This window comes from Bactrocera latifrons, unplaced genomic scaffold, assembly GCF_001853355.1.
Source record: "Bactrocera latifrons isolate USDA-ARS-PBARC rearing strain unplaced genomic scaffold, ASM185335v1 scaffold_224, whole genome shotgun sequence".
In the NCBI taxonomy this organism is placed as follows: Eukaryota; Metazoa; Arthropoda; class Insecta; order Diptera; family Tephritidae; genus Bactrocera; species Bactrocera latifrons.
The window spans coordinates 215,210-234,260 of NW_017535786.1; the positions used below are offsets into that span (position 1 = coordinate 215,210).

General features: G+C 36.2%; 3 protein-coding genes across 3 annotated transcripts; all 3 read left to right on the forward strand.

Moving 5' to 3' along the window:
- The first annotated feature begins 1,117 nt into the window (after nt 1-1,117).
- On the forward strand, nt 1,118-5,080 carry LOC108968666 (probable cytochrome P450 12e1, mitochondrial). Its single transcript, XM_018932824.1, has 6 exons — nt 1,118-1,421; nt 1,507-1,606; nt 3,176-3,422; nt 3,506-3,622; nt 3,694-4,144; nt 4,210-5,080. The coding sequence occupies exons 1-6, from the start codon at nt 1,326-1,328 to the stop codon at nt 4,795-4,797; spliced, it is 1,599 nt and encodes a 532-aa protein (XP_018788369.1). The 5' UTR covers nt 1,118-1,325; the 3' UTR covers nt 4,798-5,080.
- Nucleotides 5,081-6,620: 1,540 nt separating this feature from the next.
- Nucleotides 6,621-9,549, forward strand: LOC108968665 (cytochrome P450 CYP12A2-like). Its single transcript, XM_018932823.1, has 6 exons — nt 6,621-6,719; nt 7,639-7,744; nt 7,801-8,047; nt 8,109-8,225; nt 8,305-8,755; nt 8,823-9,549. Exons 1-6 carry the CDS (start codon nt 6,621-6,623, stop codon nt 9,402-9,404), a joined length of 1,602 nt encoding a protein of 533 aa, XP_018788368.1. The 3' UTR covers nt 9,405-9,549.
- A 3,632-nt stretch (nt 9,550-13,181) lies between these two features.
- On the forward strand, nt 13,182-18,640 carry LOC108968664 (probable cytochrome P450 12e1, mitochondrial). Its single transcript, XM_018932822.1, has 6 exons — nt 13,182-13,541; nt 15,411-15,516; nt 16,939-17,185; nt 17,266-17,382; nt 17,452-17,902; nt 17,964-18,640. The coding sequence occupies exons 1-6, from the start codon at nt 13,443-13,445 to the stop codon at nt 18,543-18,545; spliced, it is 1,602 nt and encodes a 533-aa protein (XP_018788367.1). The 5' UTR covers nt 13,182-13,442; the 3' UTR covers nt 18,546-18,640.
- Nucleotides 18,641-19,051: the final 411 nt, after the last annotated feature.

The window sequence follows — 19,051 nt, forward strand, 5'->3', positions numbered from 1 at the left end:
AAAACGACAAGTCCGATTCCTTTTTAACAATAGTCGTCTGGTGTACGAAAATATACTTCTTCTTATCATTTAGAGACACCGCTTACGCGGCCTTAACCGAGTTTACAACTGCTCGGCAGTTGTTCTYCTTTTTCGCTGGGCGGCAATTGACGATTCCAAGTATAGCCAGTTCCTTCTCCACCCAGCCATTCCGACGGAGTGGAAGTCTTCCTCGAATACACTCAGAGCTGGACCGTAAATCGACTCATCAGGAATGAGAAAATACTCTTTTCGTCGAGAAAAGGCTTTTATTCTCAATTGCCCACTCAGTCGGAAGTAGCACCTGTTGACAAGAGTTATTCCTCGTTAAGAGGAATCCAAGATAAACGAAATGGTCTACGTCTTCGATGTTACGACGTCTGTTTGTTTGATGASAGGAGATACGATAAAATACTACATAATAGTAAATTTCTCTTGGGATAGTGCGGCCATCGGACGGTATAAGTATTACAATAAGGGTATTTATTATATTATACAGAAACTCTCTTGAGAAAGATTTGTGCCAAGTTCATTTTTGTCTCGTCATCGTTATCATTTACATACATATATATAACCTTACTATCTCGCTTAGCTTTAGGTTAGTTTTTTACATACAACCGTTATTTAAAAAAGCTATTATGCTCTATGGCTTCATATTGCAAGAATATAAAAGTATTCATAAATTTTGACAAWATCCATTCTTTTTGAATTTATGCGTAATCAACCAGTTTAGTGGATAAGTGTGCCGTAAGTTAAACCAACAATAACATACACGTTCAGAGCAAAAAAGCTCACCAGACGAAGCTCACTCTTCGCAATTATTTCTCTCTGTCTATACATACRAAACATATAGTGATTTGTTTACAAACAAATGAGGCGATAAAAACAAAAAGCGACAAAAATATCAACAACAAAGTTGAACAGTATTGGCATATACATACGTACAAGTGTACGTAGGTATATGAATGACAAAAGCTCGTTTTGAAGCTAAATGCTTCACTTATCTATTTCGCATATGTTCATATGCATACATAGACTCGCAGTGGCTAACACAGTGAGCTAAAGYAGTGCAGACATTAGCAGATGCATATTAGCAATGTTTATTAAATATTCCACATAAAATTTTATAAATGCACAGACTGATCGTGAGCGACTGCCAAGAGCTTATTCATTGTGCCAAAGTTTGTGGAGCGGCAAGCACAACCATATTTGTGGACGCCTTCTATTCTTCTAAATTTCGAAATTTCGCGTTTTCATTGCGCTTGGTGTAATAAATTAATGAATAGRAGCAATAATCAACGGCAAACATGTTATCGAGGCATTTAAAGCAAATTGATCACATCGGCTGGCGTCATTTGCGCGTTTCAAGGGTACGAACTTTTGCAGCGCAAGTTGAGTCTAAGGTAGGTCTGACTAAATGCATAATATTTTCACTTAATTGTTATTTTCTTATTTATTGCTCTATATTGCTCTATATTTTATTTTTAGCAAAACAATGCAAGTGATGTGGACTTGGAAAACGCACGACCGTACTCAGATGTACCTGGGCCAAGCAAGTTCGAGTTGATACGTTTATTCATGCCTGGAGGTAAGTGATAATCATTATGCATATAGATATAACATTTTTATGTTTATTTCTGTGATTTCACTTGGTATTTCAGATTGTTGATTTCATTCAATTCTTAAATGTCAAAAGGTTAATTAATATATATTAGTTTTAAATTTCGGACAATGCAATTTACGCCTATAATTCTTTGTGAGATCCTTAATAAGTAARAAAGGTTATTCGATTTAAATTTATTGGGTSGAAAAAGTCTTTTCGTATTTCTAGTCAAACTTATTTTTTTATATTTACACTAATAAATAAATGAACAAATTTTGGTCGGTCAGTATGCAAGGTCTGTCGCGTCCTTGGGTCCATCAAAGTTTCATTCAATAAATATATTGTTTCGTTGGCTCTGTCTTGAAGAGTCCACATCAACACTCTCAATTTCAAGCACGACAAAGTCATTAACCATAGCTCTATAGCACTTCCCATTGATTGTAACATTATCGCCGGTCTCACTTTTGAAAAATTATGGACCAAATGATTCCTTCTGCAGATCTTGGAAAAAACCCGTGAAAGAGAATCGACACACAATACCTCTTCGTYGATTTCAAAGCTGCGTTTGACAGCACGAAAAGGAGCTGCCTTTATGCCGCGATGACTGAATTTGGTATCCCCGCAAAACTACTAACTAATATCTAAATGTGTAAACTGACGTTGAGCAATACCTCAGTCCGAATCGGGAAGGACCTCTCCGAGCCGTTCGATACCAAACGAGGTTTCAGACAAAGCGGCTACCTATCGTGCGATTTCTTCAATCTGCTGCTGGAGAAAATAATTCGAGCTGCAGAACTTAATCGAGCAGGTACAATACAAGAGTGTACAGATGCTGACGTATGCCGATGATATTGATATCGTTGGCCTCAACACTCGCAACGTTCGTTCTGTTTTCTCCAGAATGGACAAGGAAGCAAAGCAAATTGGGTCTTGCAATGAACGAGGGCAAGACGAAATATCTCCTGTCATTAAACAAACARTCGTCGCACTCGCGACTAGGCACTGGTGAGGCAGAGGAAAAGCAAGATATCCATTCCGTTGGAAGGACCAGGTGGAGAARGACCTGGCTTCGCTTGGACTRGCGCGCTGTTGTTAACTCGSCTATAATYCACGCCAGTAAAGAAGAAGAAGAATGCGCTGACCGCTTTGAAGTGTAGAGATCGGGTTACGACCTGAAATACTTTCAAGAAATTTTTAAGATATCTTACACATTGATTWTCTCTGAATTTCAATTCAATATTTAAGGTAAAAAGTCAGTCATAAGCGCTGTGGCCCCCACATTCGGTATATATACGATATCTTAAAACTTGTGATATGTGGAAGTAGACGAGGCTATGGTCCAAGTTCACAACTTTCCGCAGTGTAATGCAGAAATCATAGAACATTGAAGAAGATTTTCAAAATCGGATCACAACTCCGCCTACTTTCCATATAACTAAATTTTAAGCTCCGTTAGTTTATTAGTGATCAACTCGCGCACTAATTTTATAAAATATCGAAGTCACCTATAGTACACCTAATATAATTTTATAATTCTTCATCATTTTATTTCAGGTTTGTTCTCCAAAAAACCATTTTTTACCGCCATTCGGGAAATGGAAAAGACRTATGGACAAATTTTTCGCTTTCCCGGCATATTTGACAAACCCGAAATTGTAATTAATTTAAACCCCTCGGATTATTCGATTATTTTTCGTAATGAAGGGTTATGGCCCGATCGCCGCGTTTTCGAAACTACCGTCTATCATCGTGAAAAACATCGGCCTGAATTGTTTCACGGGGTCGAGGGTATTATATCAACGTGAGTATCACATACTCGTACACGTATGTATGTATAAATACTTTATTATATTTTGAYATATTCTGTTTAATATTTTATAACAGATCTGGTGAAAAATGGGCGAAAATGCGTACGGCTGTGAATCCTATACTCATGCAACCGAAAAATGCCAAGCTATACTTGAATACGCTCTTGGAGATTAACGACGAGTTCTTAGAAAGGTAACTCGAACAAATGTACTATTTCAAGATTCATAAGAACTATATTTCAATCGCTTACACTCTGCTGGTAGAATACGGTACATACGCGATCCCAGTACTTTGGAAGTGCCCGGCGGTTTCCTCGATGATATTAATCGACTCGCTTTTGAGGGCATCGCAGGCGTTGCGCTGAACACACGTCTCGGTTTAATACACAAAAATCGTGACACGGCCGAGTGTGAAACGATCATGAAGTGCGTACGGAATTTCTTCGTACTCTCCGAAGAACTAGAGATTAAACCATCCATATGGAARTATGTGAAAACACCGAAATTTAAGGAAATGATGAAGACATTAGACACGATGACGGACATCTGCAATAAGTACATTAACGAAGCGCTAATGCGTATTGAACACGACRGTGAGGGCAACCTCACATCGGAGCTGGGCAAAGAGAAGAGCGTTTTGGAGAAATTAGTGCGTGTTGATAAGAAATTCGCCGTGGTAATGGCTTTAGATATGATGTTAGCTGGCATTGATACGGTAAGTGAGCGCATTTRAAGATGAAGGGATTTTGATTAATATTCTATTTCTCACTACACGCGCAGACGAGCTCCACTTTGACTGGCCTATTGTTATGCATTGCCAAGAATCCCGATAAACAACAAAAGCTAYTTGAAGAAATTAAGCAAATATTGCCAGAGAAAGAATCACAGTTGACAACTGAAAATATGCAAAATCTGCCTTACCTGCGYGCCTGCATCAAAGAGGGCATACGTTGTTATCCCATCCTACCGGGTACGGTGCGTCGTTTGCCCAATGATGTAGTGCTGAGCGGCTATCGTATACCTGCCGGTACCGACATATCCATAGGCGCCAATCTGTTGATGCATGATGAACGCTATGTGCCACAGCCGGATAAATTTATACCGGAACGTTGGCTGCGTAACGATCAATCCGCCCAAGCTTTGGAAGGGCAAATTACCAATCCATTTTTGTATGTACCCTTCGGCTTTGGTCCACGCAGTTGTGTGGGCAAGCGTGTCGTCAATTTGGAGCTAGAAATAACATTGTCACGTTTGGTGCGAAATTTTCAAATTGAATTTAATTACCCGASCGAAAATGCATTCGCTATGAAGTTCATGAGTGTGCCGCAAATACCGCTCAAATTCAAATTCATCGAGAGAGGAGCGTAGCGTTAGGCATGAGAATTGATGAAAACTCATTATAAGTTGCAGTTATGTTATTATAACATATTAAGCCCTGAAAAGAATTACTTAACAAAGGCTCATGTATTCTTACTTGCGATCAGATATTAAAAACAGTTGAAATTTGTGAAAATGTATTTTGGCATTCATCAATATTTTGATATAAATATAAAATCTTAAAAATATGTAAATTTCGAAATTAAAAAAAGTTCTAACTACATTAGACCAAGGAAAGACCAATAAATTTCTCCTATATCTAATCAAACTTCAACTTAGTTTTTTATTTTTATAATTATAATATACTAATTTGGACGACCGCTTTTTGCCACTCTTCCGCTGGAAACATAATTCCATCAGTGTAAAACTTTTCTGGTTCTCGGCGAAAAACTGCGACAAGTAATTTTCACAGACTTCTCTTGAAGCCAACTCCATTAAGGTAGTTCTGCATTGACCGAAATAAATAGTAGTCCGATGTTGCAAAGTCAGGAATATATGGTGGATGCATCAAAACTTCCCAGTTTTTGCCGAGTAATCAAAGATGTAAGTGTAAGTGTAAAGTGTAGCGTTGTCCTAATGAAAGACGAATTCTTTTTCTGTTGATCAGTTCTGCCCATTTTTTCGATTGCTTGCTTCAATATTATCAGTTGTGTGCAGTAAAATGTAGAATCAATCGTTCGACCAGGCTGCAGCAGCTCATAGTGAATGTTTCCTTTCCAATCCCACCAAACACAGATCATAACCTTTCGAGGTGTCAATCCTGGCTTTGCGACCATTCGTTGAGCTTCACCACGCTTGGACCAGGATCTTTTTCGCACAGTATTGTCATATTAGATCCACTTTAAGTMTCTTTTTACCATTCGCTTCAGAAATGGTTCGATTTAATTTCGTTTCAGTAACGAGTCGCAGATGTTAATTCGGTCCATTAAATTTTCACAGACAATTCWTGTGATTCAATTCCAAACATCAAGCTTTTTTTTTGTAGCCAGCATTTTTTAAATGATTCAAAACCGTTTGACGATGAATGTTGAGTTCCTTAGCGATGTCATTGCTGCTTATGTGACAGTCCTGATCAATATTTTCTATAATTCCATCGACTTTTTCAACGACAGATCGATTTTTTTTTTTTTTTTGTTTTGTCAATAAATAAACTTGAGAATCTCACCTTTCCAATAGTATATGGTATGATACAATGTGATTGGTAGCACTGGAGATATACAACTGCAACCTCTGTTGACAAAATACGAAAAGACTTTTTCGACTACCCAATATTAAGGTGTCACAATATTCATATTCATATCAAAAAAAAGTTTATAATAAAAAATTATTGATTTTTTCAAATGTAGTATTTTTGGTTTCTAAGTTTTTAGATATGTTTAATAATAAAAATTTCTGTGAAATTTAGTTTCTAAAGTAGTAAAGGAAAGTTAGTAACTATAGAAATATTTCAAACTCATTCAATGTGCTCTAAAAGATTTTGGTAAAAGAAAAATATAAAAATATCACTCTGTACTCTCTTCTGGCGCGTCTATAGAAGAAGAACAAGTATCTCACACAGTACAGTATTATGGAATGCATTTCTAATTATGTKATAAATAAGAAAAAGCTCTGACCAAAGCTTTCACAATTGGTATTGCATTTTTGTGTCTGATTAGAATATGCCCACTACAAAATTGTGAATCATCGAAACAGTAGGTTTACAAGAGCGGTAGTGATCAGTAGCATTTCTCTCTRGCAACAAGTTTTAAAATATTCTTCATGCTGTGCGCATAATAAACTGTTTTAATTTAACTAATATAATCAAAACACTCAACATGTTATCGCGCTTTCTAATTAAGTGCGAGCCAATAGTCGGCCGTTCGTTCGATTCAACGATTTTTAGAAGATATGCAACAGCTGTGCAGCAAAAGCAGGTAAATTGTGATTATTATTTTATTGCTATTAAAGGTCAATCAATGTTCTTTTTGTAAGAACTTTGAATGCAACTAAAACCGAAAAATTAGGGATAAGGTCAAATGTAAGGAAGGATTAACTTCGGGTTGATCAAACATTTTATACTCCAGCAACTTGCAAAATTAATACATAGATTTTGGCAAAACTGTATAGTAAACTAGTTTCACCGATTCTGTTGGAAGTTCGAAAATGTTTATATTAAGTATGAGAGGGCTAAGTGAAGTAGAAAGCSTTAAGTCCGACTTATTATCAAGGAAGATTTCCCCGACTTACTATACTATATCTCACAGATTGACCGATATTTTCGWCAAGAAGTCAGCCATATGCTTAGCGCCTATATTTAGCGTCTGGGTTCATGTATGAAAATTTATAGTCGGATTTATACTCGTACAGTTTTCAGGRCGTAAGGTAAAATAACTTGACCCAGCACTGCCTCTCATCGCTGTAAATGACTTGACACTAAGAGCTAAAGCATAATTCAGTTATGAGTATAAAAGGTTGTGATGTGAGCATAAAAACAACAATATACTATTTGTCACGCGTTTGCCATTCGTAATGTCAAAACCAGCTGACGAGCTCTCTTTTTACGATTCAAAAATAGATTTTTCAGATATTCCATCTAAAAGTAAACCTGATTTTCGATGAATAACTCAATGCGAATAGTTTCAAATCATCAAACTGAAAAGCTGTAATWTGGAATAAAAATTAAACTATATTTTCATAAGAAGAAGCATAAGCGCTTAAGTAATTGAATTGGGATAAATATAAAAGTTTATAGCACGAAATATCAATTTTGGAAAAACATATTCAAAAATTCTTGTGCCAAACCTTAAGCTGGACAAAATATTTTTCATTTACTTAATCGATTTTAATTTATAGGAAAACCAAGGAACTTCTACTTCGACTAATTGGGAAAATGTGCGTCCATATTCAGAGTTACCAGGGCCAAGCAAATATGAAATTTTTCGTGGACTTTTACCRGGAGGTAGGTTTTTAAAATTATCACCAAATATCGAAATATCTGTTCACTCCCTATTTCAGGTGTGTACCATAAGAAAACATTTATTGAAGTACTTACAATCATGAAACACATATATGGTGATATCTATCGATTTCCTTCCGTGTTCGGTAGACCCGAAGCGATAATGAATTTTAATCCAAATGATTATCCCATAATATTTCGCAACGAGGGTATTTGGCCAGAACGACGGACTTTTGGGACCTTATATTATCATCGTAAGGTGCATAGAAAGGATTTTTTTCAAGGCGTAGAGGGACTATTGACCACGTAAATTTATTGTAAACAGAAATATATGAAACATCTTACTCCTTTCTAAACRCATTTGTAGAAGTGGCGAAGAATGGGGCAAAATACGTACCGCCGTTAATCCGGTGCTAATGCAACCCAAAAATGCCAAACTCTACTTAAACACGTTATTGGAAGTCAACGATGAATTTTTGGACAGGTTATTACCATATTTGTTATATTTTTCAATATTTAATTTTTTTTAAGAAAACATTAATTTATACCTACTGAATTTATAGAATACGTCACATACGTGATCCTTCGACACTCGAAGTGCCAGAGGACTTTCTTGATGATATTAATCGTCTCACCTTAGAGGGTGTTGTGAGCATTGCCCTCAATACCCGTTTAGGAATGATACATAAAAATCGTGATAGTCCGGAAACTAAAACACTTTTGAAGGAAATACGCAATTTTTTCGCTCTTTCGGAAGAGATAGAACTCAAGATATCTATTTGGAAGATAGTCAAAACACCGACRTTCCATAAATTGATGAAAACATTGGATACGCTYATAGTATTGTGCAACAAATATATCGATGAGGCACTAAAACGAATTGATTCGGATAGCGAGGGTAAATTCACCTCAGAGGTGGGCAAGGAGAAGAGCGTTTTAGAGAAACTATTGAAAATTGATCGCAAAATCGCTGTTGTTATGGCAATGGATATGATGATGGCTGGCGTCGACACAGTAAGTTYAGCACAACTCAATCATGTGGTTAAGAAAATATTTCAAATTTATKCTTTCGTTATCACAGACAAGTTCCACCTTAACGGGCATATTATTTTGYATCGCCAAAAATCCAGACAAACAACAGAAACTATTCGAGGAACTCAAAAGTATTTTACCAAACAAGGACTCTCGCTTAACTATCGAGAATATGMAMAATCTTCCTTATCTGCGCGCTTGTATTAAGGAAGGCATGCGCTATCATCCCATTATTGTTGGCACAAATCGTCGACTATTAAACGATGTTGTGCTGAGCGGATATCGGATACCGGCCGGTATTGATATTTCGGTTGCTTCCAATTTGTTGTTGCGAAATGAGAAGTTTGTGGAAGAGCCAAATAAATATATACCAGAGCGTTGGCTGCGTAATGACACAGAGGGTAAAAAACATCAACTCAATAACCCTTTTATATTTCTTCCCTTCGGCTTTGGTCCACGCAGTTGTGTRGGCAAGCGAATTGTGGATCTTGAATTAGAGGTCACGTTGGCGCGCTTGGTGCGCAATTTCACGATTGAATTTAATTATTCMACTGAAAATGCTTTTACCCAGAAGTTAATTTTCCTACCAGCTATACCATTGAAATTCAGATTCGCTGAAAGAAAAGAGTGAAAATGCGATGATTGATGGAAGCGCATAAGTAAAAAAAAGTAACATTTATGAAACGTTTCACTTATAAGTTTCTATAAATGGAATATTTTTATATTAGCAAAGAGTATTAGGGCTCAATATGTAATAAAAATGCGAATAAAATATATTTGTACAATATAAAATCCAGTTATTTCTGAAGCTTCCAGACAGCAAAAACTGACTTAAACACGCTTTAGCAACGATTACACAGTAATTGTAATATCCTTAACAAATATCGATTCCTTACATGAACTACATTCCGATCATTCAATTTGGCAGCTATATGCTATATGTTCCTTTATGAATAATTTCTTCGGAGATTGCACTTTTGTCTTACGCAATAAGCCATGTCATTTCGAGAAGATATCTCTTCAAATGAAAAAGTTTTCGATACAAGCAATCGATTGCGATCGTTCAGTTTATATGGATGCTATATGCTATAGTTCTTTGATAACGGTGGTTACAACAAGGGAGCAGCTTCTTATTTAGAAAGGAAGGATGCGTAAATTTCAGATCGATAGTTCAAAAACTATAGGATTAGGAAAGATATTCTTCCAGCGACACTCTACTTCGGAGTGTGGAGGCACCGACTGGATTCGGTGGTGGACGTTCGAGCGGCCGGTCAGTGTCTGCGAGCACCTAAAGAGTCATCACAAACTGTGATTTCTGTGAGTGATGCAAGCCGAAAATGCAGCGTTCGTTAGAGCAGAGGTACGCAACTGAATTCCGTTTGAAACTCAGCAAATCTGCGACTGAGACGTTTGATATGATCAAGCAGGCCTACCCATATGTTTATTTAGCAAGAAGTGCTGTATTTCGGTGGCACCAGACCGTTTTGGAGGTACGGGAAGATATCACTGATGAATAAGCAAATTCAAATTGAAAACGAAGCTCATGGTTTGGTTTTTTTTTTCTTTTTTTTTTACATCAAAGGCAACGTCCACCAAAAATTTGTTCCTCCTGGACAAACCGTCAACGCCAAGTTTTACGTGGAAGTCTTCAAGAGACTCAATCACAGCCGATTGGAAGTTGCCCSACGGCAACGTCCCGGCTCACACCGCCTTTCTTGTGAACAGCTACCTAACCAAGGCCGGYATCCCAACGCTTCAGCAGCTGCTCTACAACACAGATGTGACTAAAATTTGCTCAAATTCAACCAAATTTGTTCAAGCTTCTATGTACCGAATATGCAAACCGCAATATAGTTCACTTTTGACCGAAAAAATTGGTCCATGTGGTAGATACAGGGTGGCTGATGAAAGCCGCTACCAAAAAATAATTAAATAACTTTTTTCTATTTAATGAATCTGGTTAATTTTTTTTTTTTTTATTTTGCAGATTGACTTTTACATTTAACAAAAATGGATAACTGGGACACTGAAACAAGAATTTGGATTCTCCGCCGCAATCACGCACTGGAGTCCGTAGTTTCGGTTCAAAGAGAGTATAGGCGCACGTTTGGCGGCAATCCTCCGAGCAGATGGACTATAATGAGACTTGTAAACAATTTTCCCGAGCATGGGACAGTCAACAGAAGACCTTACCATCGAAACCCTTCAGTTCGAACGGAGGAAACAATCGCTGCTGTAGCTGCTGCCATACAAAACAATCCACGTGTTTCGACAAGAAGCTTATCTGCTCAAATGGGTGTAAGCAGACAGTCATTACAGTCAATTSTGCACAAAGATTTGGACTTATTCCCATATAAAATTCAAATGGTCAACAAACTGAATGCTGTAGACTTGCCGATTCGCTTGGAATTTAGCCAGAAGATGCTTCAAATGGTGGAAGAGGATGGAAGCATGTTGAACTGTCTTTTCATGTCTAACGAGGCCCATTTCGATTTAAACGGCAACATAAACAAACAAAATTGTCGAATATGGAGTGCTTCCAACCCACAGATACTCCATGAGACGGAATTGCATTAACTTCGTGTCACAGTGTGGTGTGCAGTTTCATCACGCTGCATTGTCGGGCCCTACTTCTTCGAAGAAAACGGTCACACCGTTACGGTTACTGGACACCGTTTCTTGAGCATTTTCATTGGTCATTTAAATTTCATTATTTTTAAACCTAATTAAGCTATATTTAATAAAATTGAATGAGCTTTAACATGAATAAAAGAAAAATGAATTCCATACACTGAAAAAAACAATTATTTGAGTTTCTTAATGTAGCAAAATTCATCAGCCAGATAGAATCTTTTCTTGACAATAGAAAGGCTGTGATAGATATTTTCTAGTTTCCGGGTGACTTTACTTAATAAGATTGTGATTTTCCTTAGTGAAAGTGAGTGAGTTTTTAAAACTCCTGAAGGATGCATACATATACTGCTTTTTGTTGTCCTAACAAATCTTACACCAAATACATATATGAGTCTGAGTTGTATGATGTAAATGTATACTATATATAAAACTGCTTAGATTCCGATCCTCTGGTTAACAATTTACATCTTAAATTATTTCCATGGCTTTGAATTCTGCAAATTGCAGTAACATAAAATGTTCGGTTGCACCCGAATTTAGGCTTTCCTTACTTGTTGAACAATTTTTTCTTTCAAGATACTAAAGTTTCTTCACTTAAAATGCTATACCTCTCAAACCAATTAGCATTTGAAGGTCATTTCTATCTACAACAAAAATACATTCAACTCTGGTGATTTGTTGATGCTAAGCATTCCGTCTACAACTACAAATATGCATATGAAYACGTATAGATATGTATTTGTATGAATGCATGCAATATACAAATGCACATATTGCAGTTTTGTTATCAGTTACATACATAATATAGACGTCACAGACGTCATTATCAGTTCGGAGGAATATAATTAGTTTAATATATATACATATTTTATTTTTTTTTTGGTATCAATTAATTGTATTTTAGAAATATTAAAACTGCGATGCCGCTGCTCTAACTCTCTAGACTAGAATGGTACTGTATTTCAATGAAAAACTTGGGTCACTATAGCTCAGAGACCACTATATACACTACATGCAAACTGGTTACTTATTTCCATTATCTAGCTATGTAGTTATGATATCTACATATTTGATACCCTAACAAAGAAAGAAACATCGCAGATAATATAAAATATTGTACATAAATATTTACGGCGATTATTTAGGTTAGGTTAATCTGGTAGGCCACTAAGCCACCGGTACACCAGTTTTGGTTCAAATGGAGTTCAGTTGCTAGGTCCAAGAGCAGTAATCATCCTTTTAACAGAGTCTGCGGACCCCATATGCACACAGTGTAGTCTTGCCAACGGGGAACAAGTGCAAAAAAGATGCTCCATTGCTTCTTTGGTTCACTGCTCTGGAATCTTCTGCAATCTTCTCAATCTGTCAGCCCTATCTTACGGGCGTGTGTCGTSACCAGACAGTAATCAGTTAGTATTCCCTATGAGGTGTTTAATGAAACTTAATTTTATCGACAACGGTAAAATTATGAATGTACCAACTTATACTTAYCTTAGTTAATATTGACTATAAAGCCGATATTGAGGAACTTAAGCATAGTATTTTATGCAAGCGACTTCACACGAGACAAATTGCTTGTGATAATTTATTTAGACAGTATTGCAATGTATGATATAATATATGTATGTACTTAACGAGAGCCCATACTTAAGATTCACTTGAGATCATAATATACAATGTACAGTTATTTACTACACCTTGACGAGCTGTGATGCATTCTTATTTGTTGTTTGCTGTGATGTTTGATAACGCTACAATTTCTTGTAATCACATTTCCGAGCGCCTGAAAATTTGTTGCTGAAAAAGCGCAATCGTAAATCAGAAAGTTGAGCGTTATACTGATATTAATAAACAATAACTAACAAACGCGATCGTTTATGCAAAGCACTTTAGTTAGCTTGCAAACGCGGTAATGTACAGTGCTGTTTCTCTACATGCGAATTAGTGTGCATTCCAATTCCGATGCATGTTGAGTGATAAAAAACTAAAAAACACACTAAGTAAATAATTTGAAAACGTTATTCTTCTTGTTAAAATGTTATCTCGTTGTTTAATACAATATAATGAAGCGTTCGTACGGTCCTTGGGCGCAACGTTCATGAGGAGATACGCAACAGCATTACCACARCAAAAGGTGGTTTGAGTTCCAATTACAAATTCGAGTTAATAATTTTAAGAAGAGAGCAATCATACAAACAAAATATAATTTAATTTATTTTCTAAACAATAAAAAATTCATGAATTTGGTCTATTGCACCACWAATCTAATCACAAGTGTTAAGATAGTGTAAAAATTTATGTTAACAGTGCTATGAGTTCGTTCAAGGGAAAAAAGGATATCATGTACGAGGGTTGCCTTTTATAATGCGGGATAAGGCAATAAAAGAAAATATTAATCATCGAAAATCGTTTTATTGTTTTTCAAAATATTATTCATTAAGATCTACGATATACAATTTTGGATGCGTTTGAAAGAATTGTCGCAGCACTTTTGCCACTYTGATAGAGGTATCTYCAAAACATGCCTTKTGARCGTATCAACCGACYCTTCAGGTATCGAAAAACGTTTATTTTTTACGTAGGGGAMTAAAAAGAAGTCACTCGGTATCAAGTCTGGAATAATCATCAAATCGATGTTTTAAGTGCTCAAAAATACAATGATTTCAGTSGATGTGTGATCGCATAGTCATGGTAAAAAGTGATCCGTCTTCGGCGGTTGGTTTTCCTGATTTCTTAAAAGACAACTGACAAGAAAATGGTTGTATACCCTTCAAATTTATTGTTCTGCGTTGTTATGGTGATAGGGGTTTTTCGGGCTAAGATTCACGCATTTGCTTGGAACTGCTTCGTGCGCGAACAACTTTTACTAGATTCGGTTTATCTTGAAACACCAATGATGTCGACAGATCTTTACTTTCGGGAGAATATACGTAAATCCGCGACTCATTATCTTTCATGATGCCATAAAAGTGTTAGAAGCACCACTATTGTATGTTTTTTTTTTTTTTTTTTGTTTACATTTTTCTCGATCAATTGTCACGAACCATTTGTGAGCGATAGACAAATTTTGTGGGATCCAACGTGAAAATAACAATTTTTGCAAACAACATGCAACATGAAAAATAGTGTGCTGGTCCCACTAATCCCTACAATTGACTCAAACTCTCGATAAGTCACTGACGATCTTGCAATATCGGTTTAAGCACGGTAGCAATAGTTTCCGGAACAACAACTGAGCTTAGACAACTGGCAACTGAGCTTAGAATTCGAGAAATTCGTCTCGGAGTATTCTGCGACTTCGATTTTATGCACCAATCCAATCGATAATATAAAAAATTTAATTAAGTTCATCGATGCATGTTGCTGAGTTAATCCACGTCAAAAGTTATAACAATATTGAAGTGAAAATATTCCCGAATTAATTCCATTTTTTTTACCGAGATGCATATTTCAAGTTACCGTAATTAAGAGAAATAGCGCTCCTATGTTAAAGCATTCTGAGTAGGTATAGTATCAAAAATGTCGAAATTTATGATAAAATTGTCAGTTGCCAGATTGCAGCACTAGGCTTACMAAATACCGAAATATAAAAGGTAACCTACATATTATAGTATCAGGATATGATATCAAGTCAATGTGAAGTTTGGTATTTCTATGTTCTGTATATATGTGACCTGGTCTACGAAAAGGGAKKTAGCGTGAGAAAACTAGTTTTCTGGGAAACAGCTGTCAAAAAAAAGCATCTCATCTTTCATCCGAATCAAATAAAAAGTGAAAATTGATTTTTTGACACCTAAGCCCCCTTTCCGTAGACCACGTCACATATATGAAAAGACAAACTCACAGACATTCATAATAAATGTATATATCTTACAGGAACTTTTCCACTGAGCAACAGAAATAGAGTGCAATCACTTTTGTTTATGGATTCGTTAAAATTTATTCACTAAACTAATAAAATCATAAAATATACTAAAGTACGAAACAATTTTGAAATTTGCAGCTCAATGAAACGGTATCTGCGCCGGTCCACTTGGAAAATGCGCGTCCATTTAAGGAAATACCCGGACCAAGTAGATATGAAATTGTTCGTGGATTTATGTTGGGAGGTAAATAAGTATGATTTATGCTTCGAACAAAAATGTTATATAAACTTAGGTATATAATAATGTGTTAAAAAATAACCAAATAAGTTTCTTGAAGTACAAGATTTTTTAAAAATTATCAAAATAAACTTATGTGTTTGAMATTTATGATATAAATGGCTTTAGCTAGAGGACACAACAAACCATTCAGATAAAGACGAACTTCTGCTAATTGAATCTATAAGACTATTTATTGCAGCARTAAGTCAATGGCCTAAACCAACTACTGACTAAATGAGAAGTATTCGTTTTAATCAATACTTCGCCAGTCATACTGGACAAGTCCTAGTAAATTAGATTAGTCGAAAATAGTTTCAAACCAGACYAGACAATTTTCAGACTATCAAATTCAAAATATTATCATTTTATCAATTATTTGTCTAATTAAGTTAGTAAACTAGTTCTACGCCGCTAAAAATATCTTTTACAAAGTAAAATACTGCCATTTCCTTATGTTAAACATTACGACGATGTCGACAGAAGCATGGTAAAGAAAATCAAAACAACCGTTTGGCCAGGCTGAAGCAGCTCATAGTGAATGATTCCTTTCCGATTCCACCAAACACTCAGCAAAACCTTTCCAGGCGTCAATCCTGGCTTTGCGACCATTTGTTGAGCTTAACCACGTTTGGACTATTATCTTTTTCGCACATTATTGCCGTATCTGATCCACTTTTCGTCTGCTGTTACCATTCGCTTCAGAAGTGGTTCGTTCATTTCGTTTCAACATAGAATCGCAGACGATAATTCGGTCCATTAAATTTTTCACAGACWATTCATGTGGTACCCAAACATCGACCGTCTTTTTGTAGTCCACTTATGTGGACTTTAAATGGTAAAAAACCGTTTGATGATGGATGTTAAGTTCCTTAGCGATGTCATGGTTGCTTATGTGATGCTCCTGGTCAATCTTTTCCATAATTTCATCGACGTTTTCAGCGATAAGTCGACCAAAGTGAGGTGCACCTTTCATATCGAAATTTTYAGAACGGAAGCTAGAGAACCATTGTTGTGCTASGCGAACTGACACAGTATCGTCTCCGTAAACTTCACAGTTTCATGGGTGGCTTTCGTGGCATTCTTCCCTWTTTTACAAAAATTTTTAAATATTGCGAATTTCTTCATTATTTTCACACATTTTGTAAMAACTGTAACTTTCCCGAATTTATACATAATATTCAGTAGAAGAGCGAATATTGAATTATWTATGAAAAGTCACGAATGGTTTTGAAATTAATGATCTAGAACGAGAGATTTTCACCGCACTTCCTAATGTACTTAAATTCTCTTGACTGATGGGTTTATAAGGATAATTTCGAACTGCACAAAAACTGAAAATTTCCAATAATTATTCTTCTAAAGATTTTATATAATATCAATCTTCAGGTGAATTTTACAAAAAAACATTTACGGAGGCGGTAATACAACTATCAGAAAAGTATGGCAGACTGTTTCATTTCCCCGCTCTSTTCGGCAACCCAGAAATGGTACTTGCACTCAACCCAGCCGACTATCCTATAATATTTCGCAATGAGGGTGTATGGCCGGAACGACGCCCACTCGACTCTTTTGCATATCACCGRCAAGTGCATCGGCCAGATATGTTTCAAGGCATACACGGACTTATGACAACGTAATTAAAATTGCTTGAAACTATATATATTCATTACATTCATTCATTCTTGCTCGTGTACTATATATTATATACTACAGATCTGGCGAAGATTGGGCGAAAGTGCGGACAGCGACTAACCCAGTTTTAATGCAACCTAGGAATGCGCGACTATATCTGAACACATTACTTGAGATCAATGACGAATTTATGGAAAGGTTGTATTAGTATGCAATAATTAATGCGATTTCGGTTTTACATATTACTTTACTTGATCGTTTTTATAGAATCCGTCACATACGCGATCCGGTAACAAACGAGATGCCCGCTGATTTTCACGATGATCTTAATCGTCTAACACTTGAAGGTATTGTCGGTGTTGCATTGAACACCCGTTTGGGTATGATACATAAGAATCGAGACTCTCCTGAATGTAAACAACTGTTGCAATCGATACGGGACTTTTTCGACCTCTCCGAAGATTTAGAAATAAAACCTTCAATTTGGAAAATAGTGAAAACACCGAAATTCTACAAATTAATGAAAACTTTGGATTTGCTCGCAGATTTGTGCAACAAATATATTGATGAGGCGATAAAACAAATTGAAATGGATAGTGATGGAAAATTCACTTCTGAGGTGGGTAAGGAAAATAGTGTTTTGGAGAAGCTTTTGCGCATCGATCGTCGCATCGCCGTGGTWATGGCTCTAGATATGATGATGGCTGGTGTGGATACAGTAAGTTCACATTAATTCAGGCATGTGGTTCTCAAAGTAATTTGCTACATTCTAATCACAGACAAGTTCCACCTTAACGGGCATATTATTTTGCATCGCCAAAAATCCAGACAAACAGCAAAAGTTGTTCGAGGAACTCAAGAGTATTTTGCCAAATAAGGACTCCCGTTTGACTATAGAGAATATGCAAAATCTTCCTTATCTGCGCGCCTGCATTAAGGAAGGTATACGCTATCATCCTCTAATTTTAGGTACATTGCGTAGCTTACCCACCGATGTCGTATTGAGCGGTTATCGTATACCGGCCGGTATTGATATCATGATCAGCTCGAACTTGTTGTTGCGCAATGAAGAATTCGTGAAGGAGCCCAACAAATTCATACCRGAACGTTGGCTGCGCAATGACACCGAAGGTAAGGAATATTATATCGACAATCCGTTCGTGTATCTACCGTTCGGCTTTGGTCCACGTAGCTGTGTGGGTAAACGTATTGTAGACCTGGAACTAGAGATCACTTTGACGCGTTTGGTGCGCAATTTTGTGACTGAATTTAATTAYTCAACGGAAAATGCTTTCATACCGAAACTTATAAGTCAACCAGCCATTCCATTGAAGTTTAAATTCGARGAGAGAAATGAGTGAGGGTTAAAAAATGTTACACAAATATAATTAGATACATAAATATGGTAATTAGTTATTGTAATAAGTTATATACAAATATAAATGTGAAACACAAATATAGAAAATTGTATGGATTTCTATTTTGGATATCTATAAAAAATATTTTTTTCTAATATTTTTATTAAATTTTTTTTTTTTGTATTTAGTTTGGAAAAGTTTAAGTATTCCACAAATTTGTTCACTTTTGTTAAATCAGAAGAAGCAGCCTTAACCATTAAAATTATTCAGTGCTTCAAACACAAAAGAATAACAAAAACCCTAAAAGGGATACATTTGTTTTGCTCTGGGAACCAAGCCTATATTACACAACCCAGGATCCTATCGTAAAATCGGTTCAGCACATGATAACACAAGCTTCTTATCACTAGCCCAATTCAAAACGAGTCATACTTGATTTAAAGACTAATAGGTTTATTTGAAACAATTATTATATAATATATCCAGTGCCCGTACTACCTGAAGTTTGG